The 16,449-nt window shown below is 50.3% G+C and overlaps 1 protein-coding gene across 3 annotated transcripts in view; it reads right to left on the reverse strand.

Moving 5' to 3' along the window:
• The window catches only part of LOC119465114 (26S proteasome non-ATPase regulatory subunit 13), a 213,177-nt gene that overhangs the window by 43,703 nt on the left and 153,025 nt on the right, over positions 1-16,449 (reverse strand). For all 3 annotated transcript variants that reach the window (XM_049655704.1, XM_049655703.1, XM_037725913.2), the window contains one exon: positions 1,242-1,379. In XM_049655704.1, coding sequence (XP_049511661.1) covers positions 1,242-1,379 — 138 coding nt within the window. The remainder of the gene's footprint in view (positions 1-1,241; positions 1,380-16,449) is intronic.

Consider the following 16,449-nt stretch of genomic DNA (forward strand, 5'->3'; position numbering starts at 1 on the left):
TAATTTGGATAGTTTTAATTGTGTTTTAATGATACGAATTTCGGCTAATACGAATATTTTTCACGACCCCGTGAGATTCGTATCATCGAGATTCCACTGTATGTGGTTTCCCTAACATATACAGTGCAGTCCACTTATAATGATACCACATATAATGATATATTGGTTACAACGATTAGTGGACTTATGTATTACAACGATCAACTTATGCATTAGGGCTATGACAAAAAAACCCTATATATCCATGTTATTCAGCGCATATCAGATATAACGATGAAAATTTTACTTCTGGGTGGCATTTTTCATGCAGAATAATCGTGAAACTTGCATTCCTAAGTTGCACTTAACAGAGACGGGGCGAAAAGTTTGCCTACACAAGTTCGCATCTGCCGCCATTACCACGCAGCACATTCCGCTCGTGCGCCGATTGCGAAGGCCACGGAGGGCCACGGCCGGTCTGGAGGCGCGCGCTCCCTTACTTCTAGAGCGAGCGCGTGCCTCCAGACTGACCGTGGGAGAGCATCGCAAGTTGGTGCAGCGTGAACAAAATCACCGGCGGTCGTGCGAGCGTCCATAGAAGAGGAGGAGGGGAAACGAGCGGAGCCTTCGCCTACAATCTCCCTCTCTCGGCGAGTGCGGAAATGCGTCGCAGAAGCAGCGGGAGGTGCGCCGACAAAGCTGTGTCGCTTAAGACGAAGTTGCAAATTTTGCAAGGCGACGACGAGATCGATAATCTTTGACACCGACCCCGACGTTTAACGAAAGTGCAAAGTCGTCGATCCAGTCACTCACCGATTTCATGCACGCTAAATTATAGCCGCCAGTGTTCGTGCAGCAGCTGGATGCGATGCACCCCGTGGTTGTGAACCTGAAACTTCCGCGAAAGCAAGTGCAGATTTCTGCGTCTAACGAATGAAACGCTATTTCGAGGTATAAATAAACATTTTATCTTTCACAGCCGACTTTCTACGACATTTTTTATCGCAAGTGGCAAATTTCGTTTCGAGACTACAAAACTATATTCGACAGCTGTTTTTTTTTTCGGCACTCCGATATGGCGATGATCAGTTATAACGATGAGATTTTTTATTCTTCATGATATCGTTATAAGGGGACTGCACTGTAGTTAATGACAATTTTTCAGCATTGGCGCCCAACCTTTAAAAGTGTCTAAGATACCCCAATGCCGGTTGATTGAAACCAGTCTGCTCCATAGTGGCAGCAACAGCGAGATACAGTACCTCGTTGAGGGGCAGGCGAGCCTGGGCAGCGATCTCCTGGAAGGAGAGGCGGCTGCCCGGCCGCTGGAAGGCCATCTCCATCAGGCACAGCAGGCACATCTTCTGGCGCAGGGACAGCTCACAGGCCGCAAGGTCCGGCTGCGAGAACGAACATGGCATGAACACACCCTTCACCAAGGGAGTGCAGCAGCGTCTTGGCATTGGGGCACAATGTGACCCTTTATGCCCTCACATGCAGTGCAGCCGTGCGAGAAGCAATGTCATGCGGCTTGCACGGGAAAATCTCACAGATACGAGGCGGTAGTGAGCGCGCTTCTCAACGAGGTGCGCCGCCAATCGGAGGGGAAAGCGACGAGGGCGATGCAGAGGAAATGCGGAGCAAACAAAAAAGAAGAGTCACTGTACGGCGTCCGATCACAGTTCTACATTGGTTCTGTGCAGTTGATGGCGACACCGAGGGAATTTCGAATAATCGAGCAAGTCTGTCAATTTAGTCGGCGACATACGCTACTCTATGTCGCATTTTTACAGAGAAGCTGTTAAGGGCTCACTCTTCGATGGTCGCGTCCGGCAGTAGAAAAGAACTCTTGTTGGCCGTATGCTGCATGTGCGAGTGAAAGCACGCGAGGGACGCGCGCTTTCACGGGAAGCGAACGCACGGCGGAGAGCAAACGCGACTCCCCAGTGGAAGGGGAGCGGCATCGAGTCACCCTAGACTGTGCGTTCCTGCTCTCCCGCTGTGGTGCATGCGCGCAGCCCTGCCGGCCTCTGCCGCGTACTCTCTTTGGGCTCTCGGCCGCCTCTCCCCTAACAGTGTCGATAACGGCGTTTAGCTGTTCCGTCACATAGCCAGCGTTTTGACAGCGATTGTGTGCGGTCACACAAACAATGCGCACAACTGTTGTCGACGGAGGTGGAGTTTTGCCCGCGTTCGCATCGAGCCCGCGCGGCGTTAGTGACGTGTTTATGAACAACGTGCCAACCTTTGCTGTACACCCTATGGCGGTGCGCCATAGTGACCATAAGGCCATGGTCCCTGTGGTCACTAAATAAATGAAAACCACCGGATCACATACATATCTCATTCTTTGATAGTTCAAATAACCAATTACACCATCACATCTTAATAGTCATAATTGGAAATACATAATTTCCACCATAGTACAGCTTCGCTGGTCTTCCCTCTCCAGCCCAGAGGAAGGGCCGACAGGTTTTTTTTTTTCTTGTTCTACTATGCCTGCTTCGTGTGAAGACCTTGCGTTCTCCAACTTTCGATGTTCATGGCCTTCAATGTTCATAAATTTAAACAGATACAAATCTCCCAGTCGCATGCTTCAATTCTCAGATAGATACACGCAGCTGCTTCGGCTGCATGTTTTGCATGTGCGAAGCATTTGAAAAATGTTGTTTTGGTTATGGTGCAGATATTCGCGACTGACGACTTACACTATAAGCGGTCTATACTCTATATCTACTATCCGGTCGGCTAACAAGCTGGGAAGAACTTCAATAGTGCTAAAAATACAGGTATAGAAAGGACAAAACACGTTGCCTGTCCCTGGCTTTATAGCGCTATTGAGGCTCCTAGTGTAACAGATCAACTAGCCCGAATCAATGCCTCGGCTAACAAGCATTTTTTTAGAACATTTTTAAAAACATATTAGAAACACTTTTAGAACATTTGGTGCAAACAGCATTCGTAGCAATCTTTTCCCAAAGAACAAAGGCCACCATTAGGCATATTTCTCAAGCAACCTGTATACAACTGCAGGTGTGGCACAACCTTGCAGCCTTCTCCACATTGCATACAAATCTCTCCTTGTACTAATGCAAACAAGACTTGCAAAAATTTTCCATATATCTGCTTGCTTTGCTGCAAATGACGTCGAAAGAAAATAGTCTTCTGCCGCCCCTGATACGTAACACTCTCTCTTCTCCCCCCTCCCACCCCTCACTCCTCCCATGATGGATGCAATGGAGGTTTTGCTGAACTCAATTCAAATTTCCCGCGTTCGCCCTGCTCTCGCGCCACCTGTTGAGACTTTTTATTACTGTTGGCTTAAAGCCAGCTACAGAGACGCGGCTTCAGTCGGCTTTTTTTTTTACGTGTAGCGTCTCTTCAACACCATTTCTAACACATTCGACACCATTTCTAACGGTTGATTACTAATGCAATAACCAGTCCAATGTGTATTCTTAATTAAACTAATGCTGCGGATCATGGTTATGTACATATATTTTGACTCAAATAGGCCTGAGGTTTCCTTTGCGCTGTATAATGCTGACGTGTATGACCAGTGCTAGTAGCTTAGTTGGTTTTGGCAGGGCAGTTGAATCGAGTGACAGACAGACAAAGTTTTTCGCGTTTAAGTAGCCCAAGAAAGACTATCGTCTTTAAAAACTGAGCAATTAATAACGTACCACTTCGGACAACCTTGCAATGGCCAGCACCAACAACCATGTTTTAAATGAAGGTCTTAAGAGCTGTAAAACTTAGAAAAAATACTGGCGAGCCTCTCAGCCCCGAATTATTTACAGTTAAACCTCGATATAACAAACTTCCTTTTAATGAAGTTGAACCCTGCAATAACGAAACTGGCGTGGAAAGCATAAAAATTCACTTTCGCGAGAATTTTGGTTTTGCGAAATGGGACAGCACAAATGAAATGTGTCCCAAGGTGAAACTTTATTGTAAAAATTCCTCTGGCCTACTATGGCAAGCCTTGTTCGAGGCTATAGAACCACATTGCCAACAGCACAAAGTGCGTCCCATGCATCAGTCAGCAATAGCGGCACTGCCGTGGAAAGGGACTCTTGGTCCATCACCTTCGAAGATACTGTAGCTTACAGCTTAGCCCCCAGAGGGAGCGAGAAGAAAACGTCTGCTCTCTGTGAAGTTTAGAACGAGTCTGGTTTATTCCAGAAAAGAAAGCACATTGTGGAAAAGGAAGAAACTTAGAACATGAAGGGTGTGTGTGGGCATGCGGAGGCATGTTAGCAGCGTACGACCTGAGCACCGCCGGAGCCCAAATGTACACAAACACGTGAGTAAGCGGAGGCATCTAACGGAGTGAATTGCGTCCTGTGGGATGGAAGTTAAGGTCGCTCATGGGGGCGGGGTGGGGGAAAGAAGAAAAGAATAACACCATCTTCCCATAGGGGAACCCTGAGTAGTATGCGAAGCAGCCATGGGGTCCGACTCAAGTTCCCATTAGTTTTCAGATCGGCCTGTCACCGCCGCCGTTCCGTGGCAGCGGCTCGAGCCCTCTTCTCCGCGGCGCTGTCCACAGCGCTGACACTGGCGTTGACCATGGCGCTGTCCGTGGCACTCTTCGCGGCGTTGCGGGAGGAGAATGAGAGGAGCGGAGCGGAGCGCGCGCGCGTCATTATACCGCAAGCTACAGTGGCGCCCCCCAGGAAAGTATGCAGCGCCTACCGTCGCACCTCTAACCTAAGCTGCTTCGCATCATCGCGCGGAGCCGCAGGTGTTGCCATTCGTTGCGCAATGCGGAGAGGAGAGGAGAGTTGCAGAGGAGAGGAGGAATGCCGAGAGGAGAGATGAGGATGCACATGCGCAGTGCAGGTGTGGACGGCGCACGGCAGATGGATGGAGGGAGGGAGTGACATAGCCCCGACCATAAGATGCTTCGCATCTAACAAAGAAAACGAACGAATGTGCGAGCTAGTACTGGAGGTGAGCCGGTTTCACGTGGTCGAGAGAAACGACTTCTCTGTCGCAAACACGAATGGTCACAGTTTTGTGCGACCGCCATAGCACACGGAAAGGCCCGTCATACGCAGGAGTCAATGGCGCTTTCACTGTGTTCCGTCGCCCGAACACATGGGTTGCCACATTCATGTCTGGGAAGGAAAACACTCCTTGGTTGCAGCAGACGTGCGGTGCATTGGATTGCAGCTGGTCCAATTAGGAATGTAGCCTTTCCATATGTTGTGAAGGTGTCAGCAAAGGGCTTGGTTTCTCACCGAATAATTCTCCCTGTATGCGGATTGCAGTGCCGCATGGCATTTCTGCTGCACTGAATCCAAGGTTTTCTTTTACCGTGGTACGCAGGTCCAGAAGAACGAGAGGGAGCTTCTCCACCCAGTACGCTCTCTATCCAACTTGGCCGCTAAAGATGCTTTCAGTTGGCAGCGTAGACGCTCCACCATTCCATTGCTCGCTGGGTGGTAAGCCAGGGTGCATTGGAGCCGCGTTACCAGAAGCCTTGCTAGCGCAGAGTACAGGTGGCTCTGGAATTGTTGGGTGCGATCAGTCATTATGCGCAATAGGCAGCCGTAGCGTGAAACCCATGTGGCCACAAACGCCTGTGCGACGGTCCCGGCGGAAGTGTCCAGAATCGGCGTCGCCTCAGGCCACCGTGAGTAGCGATCGACACATGTGAGCATGTACTTCTATCCCTGGGAAGGAGGCAGAGGTCCTACCAAGTCCAAGTGAAAGTGGTTGAAGCAACACTCTGGTGGCTGAAATGGCTGGAGTACTGTGCCTGTGTGACGAGTAACCTTGACTGCTTGACATGTTCGGCACCGAATGTAAGCGTTAATTCCTGGCCACACAAAGTGGTCTGTGATGAGCCTTTGTGTCGCGCGGATTCCTGGGTGATTCAGGGCTGTGAAGGCTGTCAAACACAGCACGTAGAAACTGAATGGGGACGAAGGGTCTTTTAACTGGCCAGTGGCTAATGCCTCAAAAGTCAACGGACACAGAAACGGTGTCGATACGAGTGAGTGCGGCAGCTGCTTGATTTTCGGTCCCCGATATGTCCGGATGTCTGTGGAAAATTCGGAAATGAAAGAAACTTGGCGCAGTTCCCTTTCCGAATAGGAGGAGCTGTTGCTTTTGAACACAAATGTCAGAGGCTTGCGGTCAGTTAAAAAGTGCGACATTCCTTAACTGCCTGTACCCCTGATTCCAGCGGCAAGATGCCTTGCGGAGTGATGTAGTGTCCTAGGAAACCCAGTGCCTCAACACCAATGATGCACTTTTGGGGCTTCAAAACGAGGCTGTGCTCGTCAAGACGCATGAAAAGGAGGCGCAGATTATTTCCGTGTTCTTCCGGCATTTTGCTGGCAACCAAAATGACGTCTAAGTAGCCGAAGACAAAGAGCAGTTCGCGGGTCACCTCATTCATGAAACGCTGGAACGTTTGTGCCGCGTTGTTCAGGCCGTACGGCATGTGAACAAATTCAGAGAGGTCAAAAGGTGTTGTTATGGCCATCTTTGGGATGCCGCTCGGCTCTATTGGAATCTGATAAGCGGCCATCAGATCCAGCTTAGTGAAGATGGTCATTCCCGCAAACAGAGTGCTGAAATCATGCATGTGAGGGAGGGGATATTGATCAGCCGTTGTCGCAGCATTCAGTGCATGGTAATCACCACAAGGCCGCCAGTGGCCAGGTTCTTGTTTTGGCACCATGTGCAGCACGAAAGACTAATTGCAGGAGGAAGGTTGAATAATGCCGAGCTGGAGCATATGGTCGAACTCACGGCGGGCAACTTCGTGCCTTTGTCCAGCGAGCCTCCGTGGTCTAGCGGCGACGGGCGGTCCGGTCGTGACGATGTAATGCGTCACCTTGTGCTTGATTGGCAGTTCAGTGTTCGTAGGTTTGATTGCAGGGAATTCAGCCAGAATCTTTGGGAACTTCGACTCTGGCTTGACAGTGCAAATGCCAGAGATGGACATGTCGGATTTCAATCCGAGAACAGCGAGCGAAGTGATGTCGTCCTTGAGACGACAATCGCAAACGCCGACGTCGAGATCGAAGTGGCTCAGAAAGTCGGCTCCCAGGATGTAAAACTGACGTCGGCCACAATGAAGAGCCATCTCAAATTGTGCGCCTGAGTCCGATGTCTATCGTCATTGGCTGAATGCCATATGATGCAATAGCAGTATTATTGACTGCACTTAAGCTGGAAATAAACTTGCCACATCGGCGATGTTCGGCTGTTGCTGGTTGGATAGACAGCTCGGCTCCAGTATCAATGAGGAAGCGTGTGCCGGTGATGCGGTCGACAACGAAGAGGCGGCTTGCGCGAGGGCCGATGCCACACTCCGCCGTTAGTGACTGGCCGATGTACAAGCGAGTCCACAAGCGAGTGGCTTGCTCTCGGAAGCGGCGGTGGTACCAGGGCCGGTATTTTGTAGCGATGCCTTTTTGGTAATAATGCCTTTTCGCACTTATCGCGCTTTGTCAGTGGTCAGAGCGACGGTCCACTCGCGTTATCAATGGGATCAGCCAGCCACGAGCGGTGGCTGATAAGACTAGTATAGAATAAGTCATAAGTCATCGCTACAAAATCGCGGCCCAGCAGACCCTCTGATCTGCCTCACTTGAGTGGCTGCGGGGCTGCGAGCTTCAACTATGGAACAACGAACTATGTCGCACAGAACGGTGGTTGTTGTTGATGTAGGATGGGGTGAGGTTTTTGACGGCTGCAGAGAGTCGGTAAACTCTGTCCTCCGAACGACCCAGTCTGTCTGCACGGTTGGACGTTCCTGATGCAGATATACCAGTAGCCAACTGATTTTCCGGACTTCGCGGGGACTGAAAAATAGTCCGAAAAATCGAGCAGTCCGAGAAACCGAACAGTCCGGAAAACTCCAAGGAAGAGCGGGCATGGCCTCGGAGACTAGAGGATAGCGTGCGTCTACTAATCTTGAAGGCTATATAGGGGGACACTGGAAGCCAAGCCCGGCCAAGCCAGCGGAAAATCCAACAAGGCTGCCTTCAATATCGGGTAGCGTGGCTCGGAGCGAGCGATTTAGTCTGGAAAATCGAACATTGGCACCTAGATTCGTCCGAAAAATCGGTCGCGAAAATGCATTAGCTCTATGGGAATCCTGACGGTACATCTATGAAGTCCGGAATATCCAACAAGTATGAATTTTTGGAGTCCGAAAAATTTGTCGGCTACTGTAGGCAGTAGTAGTAGAAAACTTTCTTTGGTGTTTTGTAACGAAGTCCCAGAGGGTGGAGCCCTCAGTCCAGGGCCCCATTTCCAGGGCTGGCCCTCAGTCCAGGGCTGGCCCGGTCGATCAGGTAATGCTGGTCGTCGAAGGCTGTGCTGGAAAGAGCGGCTTCCCACTGGGATGGGGAGGCGTTGGGTATTCTAGGTGGGCCGGGTGGTTTGGAGCATTCCCACATAGAATGGTAGAGGTTTGGGTTTCCACCACAGAAAGGACATTTGTCGGGGTACTGGCTAGGGTAAAAAGTGTGGCGGAGAGCAAGGCTGGGGAACAATTAGTTTGGAGCTGGCGCTAAGTGGCTGCATCTGCACGGTTTAGCCTCACGTGTGGTGGAGGGAATGTAAATGCGTGTATGTAAGCGGCATCATTTCCACCTCGTCTGGGTTGGACTGGCCTTCCACAGGCGCTTGGAGGGTTAGGCCTCGGGCTGTCGCATGAACGCGCTCATTGCCAGGGAGAGACGCATGTGCAGGTATCCAGACTAGGTGAACTAGTGGAATATTTTGCTTCTTGTGTAGCATTTTATGAGCGATAGGTGAAATCCGTCCTTGTTCGTAGTTTCGACATGTTTGCTGGGAATCTGTAAGAATATATACGATCTTATCTGGGGGTCGAGCGCTCATGGCATTTGTGATGGTGCGGAGCAGTCGACGATGTGGTCAGCGAGTTCAGCCAGACGCTCAAGAGACACGTCGTCCGAGCCAGCGAGTATCATCAGTGTTGACTGAGGCAGTCTCTAAAGAAACAACTCACGAAGCAATGGCTGATGACGCTCTTCTGACACTTGTCGACCCAGTAGCTGGAGCATTCGGTTAAGTAGTTGCGAGGGGCACTGGTCACTGAGCTCTTCATAAGACAGGGGTTGTTGAAACCTGCTCTGTCCAGACGCCTCAAGATGTTCGAGGACGGTGCTCTTTAGTTTGTCGTACACCTTCTCCGACGTTGCGGACGCGCGCACATCGTCTATGGCGGCAGCGATGTTGTGCGGCAGTGCGGCAACGACGTGGAGGTATTTCGACTCCTGCGATTTGATGCTGTGAAGCTGGAAGCGGGCATCGACTTGGCTGAACCACACCCTGGAGTTTTTCGGCCAGAAGTTAGGAAGCTTTAACTCTGAGGCGTTGACTGTGGGTGAGCTTGCATGTGAGGGAGAGGATATTGCTCAGCCGTTGTCAGAGCATTCAGTGCACGGTAATCACCACTCTTCGGTAATCACCAATCTCTTCTGTGTCTGGCATGGCTGTTGCTTAGTTCCAAACGTCGCGGGTCGCTCTTTGTAGCGTACTCGCCGCAAGCGGGAGCAAAAAGAAAATGTCTGCTCTCCGTGAGGTTTAGGACGAGTCTGGTTTATTCCAGAAAAAGCACATTGCGGAAAAGAAAGAAACTCAGAAAAGATAACAAGAAACGGGCTTGTGGGCTGCGTAGCTCCCGCGACACGCGGGAGATAACGTGAATGTTAGCAGCATAGGGCCCGAGCGCCACTGGTGCACAAGTGTACACAAACACACATACAAGTGGAGGTGTCTAACGGAATGCGTTGTATGCTGTGGGCTCGAAGGCAAAGTCACAGAATCAGCGAACGCCATAATACAATCACTTTTACAAGATCGGCACTGGACTAAGAGCAAGCGCTTCCCTCTAACTGTCGCCCACAGACGTAGACACCTCTGGTGCCAAGCGCGATCATATCTCATGTCCCTGAAAACGATCGACTGAGCTTCATGCAGATCTACTTCCGGTGATGCCGAATCTGCACATGATGCCTTTTAGATGAGGTACTGAAACCAGCATTTTGAAGCAGGAAACGCGCATTCTCCGAGCATCACTCAATCACGGGCAGATGCATGGCAGCCCATGCTGCGGCTGCCATCTCAAGTGCCAGAAACAAGTCCGCGTCGCCGGCACGTGAATTTGTTTGTTTCTACAGCACCTTTCTCATTAAGCAGCAGATTATGCACTGCACCAGGTAGACAAAAATTGTTGTCACGCGTTGGTAGAGGCCATGGCATTTCGGACAGGCAATCAACAAACAAGATGGCATCTCCACGTGTGTTTCCGGCATACGCGATTGCTTCCGGCACATGATTGTTTTCGTAAACAACAATAGCGGCGCCTCTCAAGCCTATTTTGCGCAATTTAATGCAAAGGAAAAGTATTAGAGCAATTTTCCAAGTCTGCTTGCCTTGCACAAGTATTCGGGCTAATGTTCTGGCAAATTTTGGTGATGCAGCATTGCAGTTGAGCGACGTTTCGTTGTTGAGAAATACAACATGCATTGAATCCTATAGGCCGGGGAAAAAGTTTTGTTGTGACAGGACTTCATTATCGAGGGTTTCAACTGTATTTACCTTTTATTGCGATAGCAATTATATGGACACTTCAACCGGATTTCTGCCGTCGGCGTTGCCGTCGCCGTGAGGTTCCCTATAGATAAAATCTTCGCCGCGCGCCATATGCCCGAGCGGAAGGCTGCGGGAACGCGCGCTATCACGGAGAGCGAACGCACTCAATCTCCCACGCGCAAGCAAGGAAGCGGGAAGCCAGTGCCGGAGGGAGCGGAGGGGGGGGGGGCACTTCTACTCTGCCAACAACCGCGCTCGTCACTCGTCGCTCACCCGCACCGTCTCTTATCTCCACACGGCTCTGACCTTTATGCGCTGTTCATTCGCCGCTCAGTTTCCGTTGAAGCGATAGACCGCGCGTACCTTCGCCCGCTGCGGCGTATGTGCTTGCTGCCAGCGTTTTGACAGTCGTCGTCTGCAGTCATTCAGTGTGATCTAGTCATGTTTGTGCGCGCTCACACCACGCTTGTTCATTCAGTTAGTAATAGTCGGGCCACATTTTCCAACGCACGCTACACTTGCAATGCTGCCCGGATCGGCAGTGCAGCGCTCCAGGTGTGTCCCTTCGCACGCGCTGCCCACAAGAAGCCTTTCTCATCAACACCACCGTTTCACACGCGCCTTCTTGTGGTCATCGAGTCTCTCTCCATGTCGGTCTACTTACGCCGCAGCACACCTGCTTACTTAATCAGCTCATGTTTACTACAATTCATATTGCTACCAAAGCCGCTCACCTTACTTCGTATGACATTGCTGTGTTGCTATCGCATTCATTGCTTCGCCCTTAGGGCGAAACTGTGACATTTTTTATAACCCTGCATTCTGAGCATCAATATAACGAAGTGGGTTTCTACAGGATGTCTATAAAAGAAAATTTCACTGCTGCACCAGAGAAATACCGAGACAAAATCTGCCACGAACGCAGACATGCAGCTGTGTCACATGTAAGAGGTCGCCAGCGGTATACAAAAAAGAGGACGAAGTTTGCAGAGCGTTCCGAATGGCGCGAGGCGCGTGAACCGAGCTGTGATCATGGAAGAAACAGCACGGTTCGATTATTATCGACATGGCTCTTGAGCTGGAAGGTCGTCTCGTCAGCCATGCTCTCACGACGGCAGAGCGGAGGACCCGGCCACGAAGTCGTGACGCTAGCAAGGCCCAGGCATAGCTGTAGTCCTCGGAGACGTCCGGGCGAAGCTCCTGGGACCGGCTGCTGCTGCTCACGGTGGTTCCGGTCTACTTCTCGAGAATCCCTCTTCCTCGGCCAAGCCTGTTCAACTGATAATCACCGTGCTACCTCGTCGCCATGCCGAACGACGTAAGGCGAAGAACGCTTCGCGAGGCCTAACCTGGCGAGTGACACGTCAGCGGCGGCTACCGAAGCACCAGCCACGTACTTGGCCAGGTCGACGGAACCTTCGCGAGGCGTCGGCACCTACGGCACCCTCAACGCTTCGGACGAGCCCGACACGGATTCAACAAGAACTTCAAGACGACGGTTTGTAAGAGCCCACGTTTCTGCTTTGCGACTCAGTTAGGCCGGGGCCAGGGTGGCCAGACTTTGAAGAGTCAGTGCTAGGACTGACCGAGAGACTTTAAGGCGGAGTTAGGCTCCGAAACCGGGACAGAATATTTGCCGGTAGTGTTGCATTTAGTCTAATATTTGTGTTTAAGTTCAATTGAACATTTTTTGATGAATTATGGTTCTAGTTTGGTGTGCTTTGTGCTTTTACTGTCCGTGTACCTATTAAATCCTTGTTTGCTGTGCTGCCAGTCGTGTCTCCTCCATCGGGAGTAGCGCATGTACGCAACTCTCCGCCTCCCAAGCGAGTAGAAGGAAACAAAATATTGGCGAGCTTGCCAGGATTGATACGGCCCAGTCACCGATACTCGGGAGTTGTAAAGATGGAGTGGGAACGTTTGGTGGCAGTAGCGAAGGATTTAAATATGTTGAAGGAGGAGATGATGGCGTTTTTTGAATACACGCAACAAGAAAAAGAACACGAACGAGAGCGCGAGAAGCACAAAAGAGCACGCGTGGAGCAGGAACAACAGCGCAAAAGTGAAAAAGAAATTTTGGAGTTAAAGATTAGACTGGCAGAGATGAACGCCAGGTCTCGTGAGGGGTCGATTTCCCCCAGGTCGGCGTCATCCGACTCGACTTCGCCCAGGCCAAAGCAGATTTGCCCCAGGAAATTGATGGCTCCGTTTGATGAGTGTAGAGATGATTTGGATGCGTATTTGCATCGCTTTGAGAGAATAGCGGTCGGGCAAGGCTGGGCAAGGAATGAGTGGGCTAGCACCTTAAGCCTGTGTCTAGTTGGTGAGGCGTTAAGTGTGTTTGGACGGATGCCCGCCGAAGAGAGTTTAGATTATGATAAGGTGAAGAACACTTTATTGCAGATTCCAGCTAACCGCTGAGGGTTTCCGCGAAAAGTTCAGGTCATGCAAGCCAGAAGACGCGGAAACTGGAAAACAGTTTGCATGTAGATTAACAAACTACTTTGAAAGATGGATGGAGTTGTCATACATAGGCGAACAAGACATATGAAGGGGTGCGGGACAAGGTTGTAGGAGAATAATTTCTCGCCAGGTGCAGCCACAGTCTGGCGATATTCCTCAAAGAGAGGAAATTAAAAACAGTAGAGGAAATGGCGGCACATTCAGATCAGTTCGTAGAGGCGCAGGGACTAAGGAATTTAGGAAAGAGTGGCAAGGACGCGCCGATGGCAGCAGTAGGAGAAACGAGGAATCGGGGGCCGATGAACAGGCAAGGGACGTCACAAAGATGTTTTCTTTGTAACCGGCTGGGACATATAGCAATGAGCTGTCGGGTGAAGGATAGTCGACATGGTCCACCAGTAGTTTGCCAGCTATGGCAAAAGAGAGGTCATGGGGCGCACAAATGCAGATCAGGATACGTGGACAAAGCTGCATGTATGATGAAAGGCAAAGAGGATGGGCCGAGAGAAAAGAACATGCCCGTGGTAGAGGGAGAAGTTCAAGGACACAGGGCCACGGTATTGAGAGACACGGGGGCGAACACAGTCTTGGTCAGGGAGAGTCTGGTACCATCCGAGAACATGACTGGCTATTTCAAACCAGTCATTTTGGCGGACAGGTCTGTTAAGTATTTGCCAGAGGCACAAGTTCAAGTATCGACACCATTTTTTACGGGATTGGTCACAGCTAGGTGTGTAAAAGATCCTCTGTTTGACTTGATTTTGGGGAATGTATCAGGGGTGAGAAGGGCGAATGACCCAGACCCTAACTGGAAGAGCACAGAGGATTTAGAGGAGAGGAAAAAGCCAGAAGCGCTAGAAGAGGAGACACCTGAGGTAGACGTAGCAGCGGCAGTACAAACGCAAGCTAGGAGTAAGAATACTAAACCCTTAACACCATTGCCGGTCACAAACATTAAGGGGTTAAGCATCACGGCAGCTGAATTCAAGGGATTACAGGAGAAAGACGAGTCGTTACAGAAGTGCGTACAGAAGATAGGATAAGTAGTACGAAGGAAAGGAAGTCGAAACCTGGTGGAGTTTTTCAAGAAGATTTATTGTACCGGAGGTGTGTGTTCAACTCGGGAAGAGAGGTGCAGCAGTTGATTCTCCCCAAGGAACTGAGAGAGAAAGTACTGAAGTTAGGGCACGATAATGCAATGGCAGGTCACCAGGGTATAAAAGACACTTTAGAAAAAATAACAGAAGATTTCTTTTGGATCGGGGTACAGAGCGATCTGAGGAGATACATCAGGTCATTCAATCTATGCCAAAAGACTAAGGCGAAAAACGAGGAGAAGACTGGCGTTTGCACGATTGCTGAAGGGAAGGACGCAGGCAGACTAGATAGCACCCGTGACGTCAGAAAGAAAAAGCTCGCGGCGGGAGAACTCTTGATTCAGGGTAAATGGAATAAGAGGATGGACAACGTCCCAATCGAGGTCTGCATACCCGAAGAGCAGAGGAGAGTGGAAAAAGTAGTTTCACCTCGGAAAGATACAGTAAAACCTCGATAATTCGAAGGTCGCCGGACCGCGAAAATTCTTCGAATTAGGCGGATTTTTGAATTAACCGAAATGAATAATAAAAAAGAAAACAAGCAAGAACTTGCCACAAAAAGAAATCACCTTTATTTCCCATGTCCGAGAAAAATTACTCAATGTAATCACCGATGCGGGATTACTTGGGGCGCTGGTTCGCCGCCCCTATTGCCATGCTCTCCAGCTGGCTCAAAAAACGTAGCATACAAATATCACCCGCACTGCACTCAACAAAGTTGCGGACAATGTTCACGGAATCGATACCTGCCGCAAAAGCGGGCGTGGTGGTGCTTGACTCCAAAAATTTGGACTTGCTGGATATTCCGGACTTCAAAAATGCACCGTCAGGATTCCACACCCAATTTTTCGGACGAATTGAGACCCCAAAGTTCGATTTTGCGGACTAAATCGCTCTTTCCGAGCCGCGCTACCCAATCTTGGAGGCCGCCATGTTGGATTTTGCACTGGCTTGGATTCCAGTGGCTCACTTTATAGCCTCCAAGATTGGAACGCGCTATCAATAGAGAGCTCGCGCAATCCTCCAGTCTCGGAGGCCATGCCCGCTCTTCCTTGGCTGACAAAACGCTCCAGAGTACTGCTCTTTTTCTTTTTTCTTAGTATATGCGCTCAGCACTAGCACTATCGTTGTAACCATTTATTGTGGGATTTTTTTTATTGCGACAGCAATTATATGGACACTTCAAGCGGATTTTCGCCGTCGGCGTCGCCGCCCTGAGGTTCCATACAAAGTCCAAGGGCGATAAAATCATCGCCGCGCGCCCGCCGTATGTGCGAGTGACAGCGCGCTTTCATGGAGAGCGAACGCACGGCGGAGCGTAAATGCGACTTCCTCCCTCGTGCGAAGTCGCCCCCCCCCCCCCATGGGAGAGAGGGGGGGGGGGGCGACTTCTACTCTTCTAACAACTGTGTAATTAGCGCCGGAGCGGTTTCTCTCGCGCACCATATCTTGAAAGCGATCTCCAGACGGCTCTGACCTTTTGTATGCGCCGTGCTCACGCTGCTCAGTTTCCGTTGAAGCGACGACTGCACGAACCTTCGCTCGCTGCGGCGGCCACGCTCGTTCGTGCGTGCTGACACCACGCGTGTTAATTCAGTGAGTTTTTTTTTTTTTTTCTCTCAAGTTTCGGTTGCTATTTTGAACGTGGCGTGTACACTGAGCAGGTGTCTCGGAGACCCATGTCTCAGTGATCGGCGCTACCTCCTGTACCTTCGCGAGAGCTAAGCGGTGCGAAGCTCGTTTCTTGGATCTCCATGGCGAACTCCGTTGGCGGAGATCGCCAACGCGGTGACGTTCGTGTCGACTGTACACGGAGACGACGTCATTGCTGCGCAAATCCAAGCAAGTCGATCCCCTCCAAGCGTAGTATGAGGCAGGGCATTATTAGAGATTTTTTTTTAAGCCGCACGTACTATAACTTTTTTTTTTTCGGCCGAACGAATTTTCCCGACTATTTTTCAGTCCCCACGAGCTTGGAAAATCGGTTGGCGACTGTACGGAGCGCCCTAACCTAACCGCCGCACGTTGCTACTAGCCGGAAACTTCGAATTATCCGAATAGAGCCGCGCGGGCCATTCAAATTATCCGGTAGAATTTGCATTGAGAATGACGGGACCGCTCAAATTCTTCGAATTAACCAAAATTTCTAATTCGAATTATCGAGGTTTTACTGTAGAAGGTCGATAAGTGCACTTGAATGCTGGGAGTACCAGGCATGATGGGACACATGGACTCCGAGAAAAAGGGTGAAGGAGATAGATACCCAAATTGCCTTAGACGTGTAACACGTAAGCGTAGAAAGAAGATTCGCAAGAGATGG

This window comes from Dermacentor silvarum, chromosome 9 (assembly GCF_013339745.2).
Source record: "Dermacentor silvarum isolate Dsil-2018 chromosome 9, BIME_Dsil_1.4, whole genome shotgun sequence".
Classification (NCBI taxonomy): Eukaryota; Metazoa; Arthropoda; class Arachnida; order Ixodida; family Ixodidae; genus Dermacentor; species Dermacentor silvarum.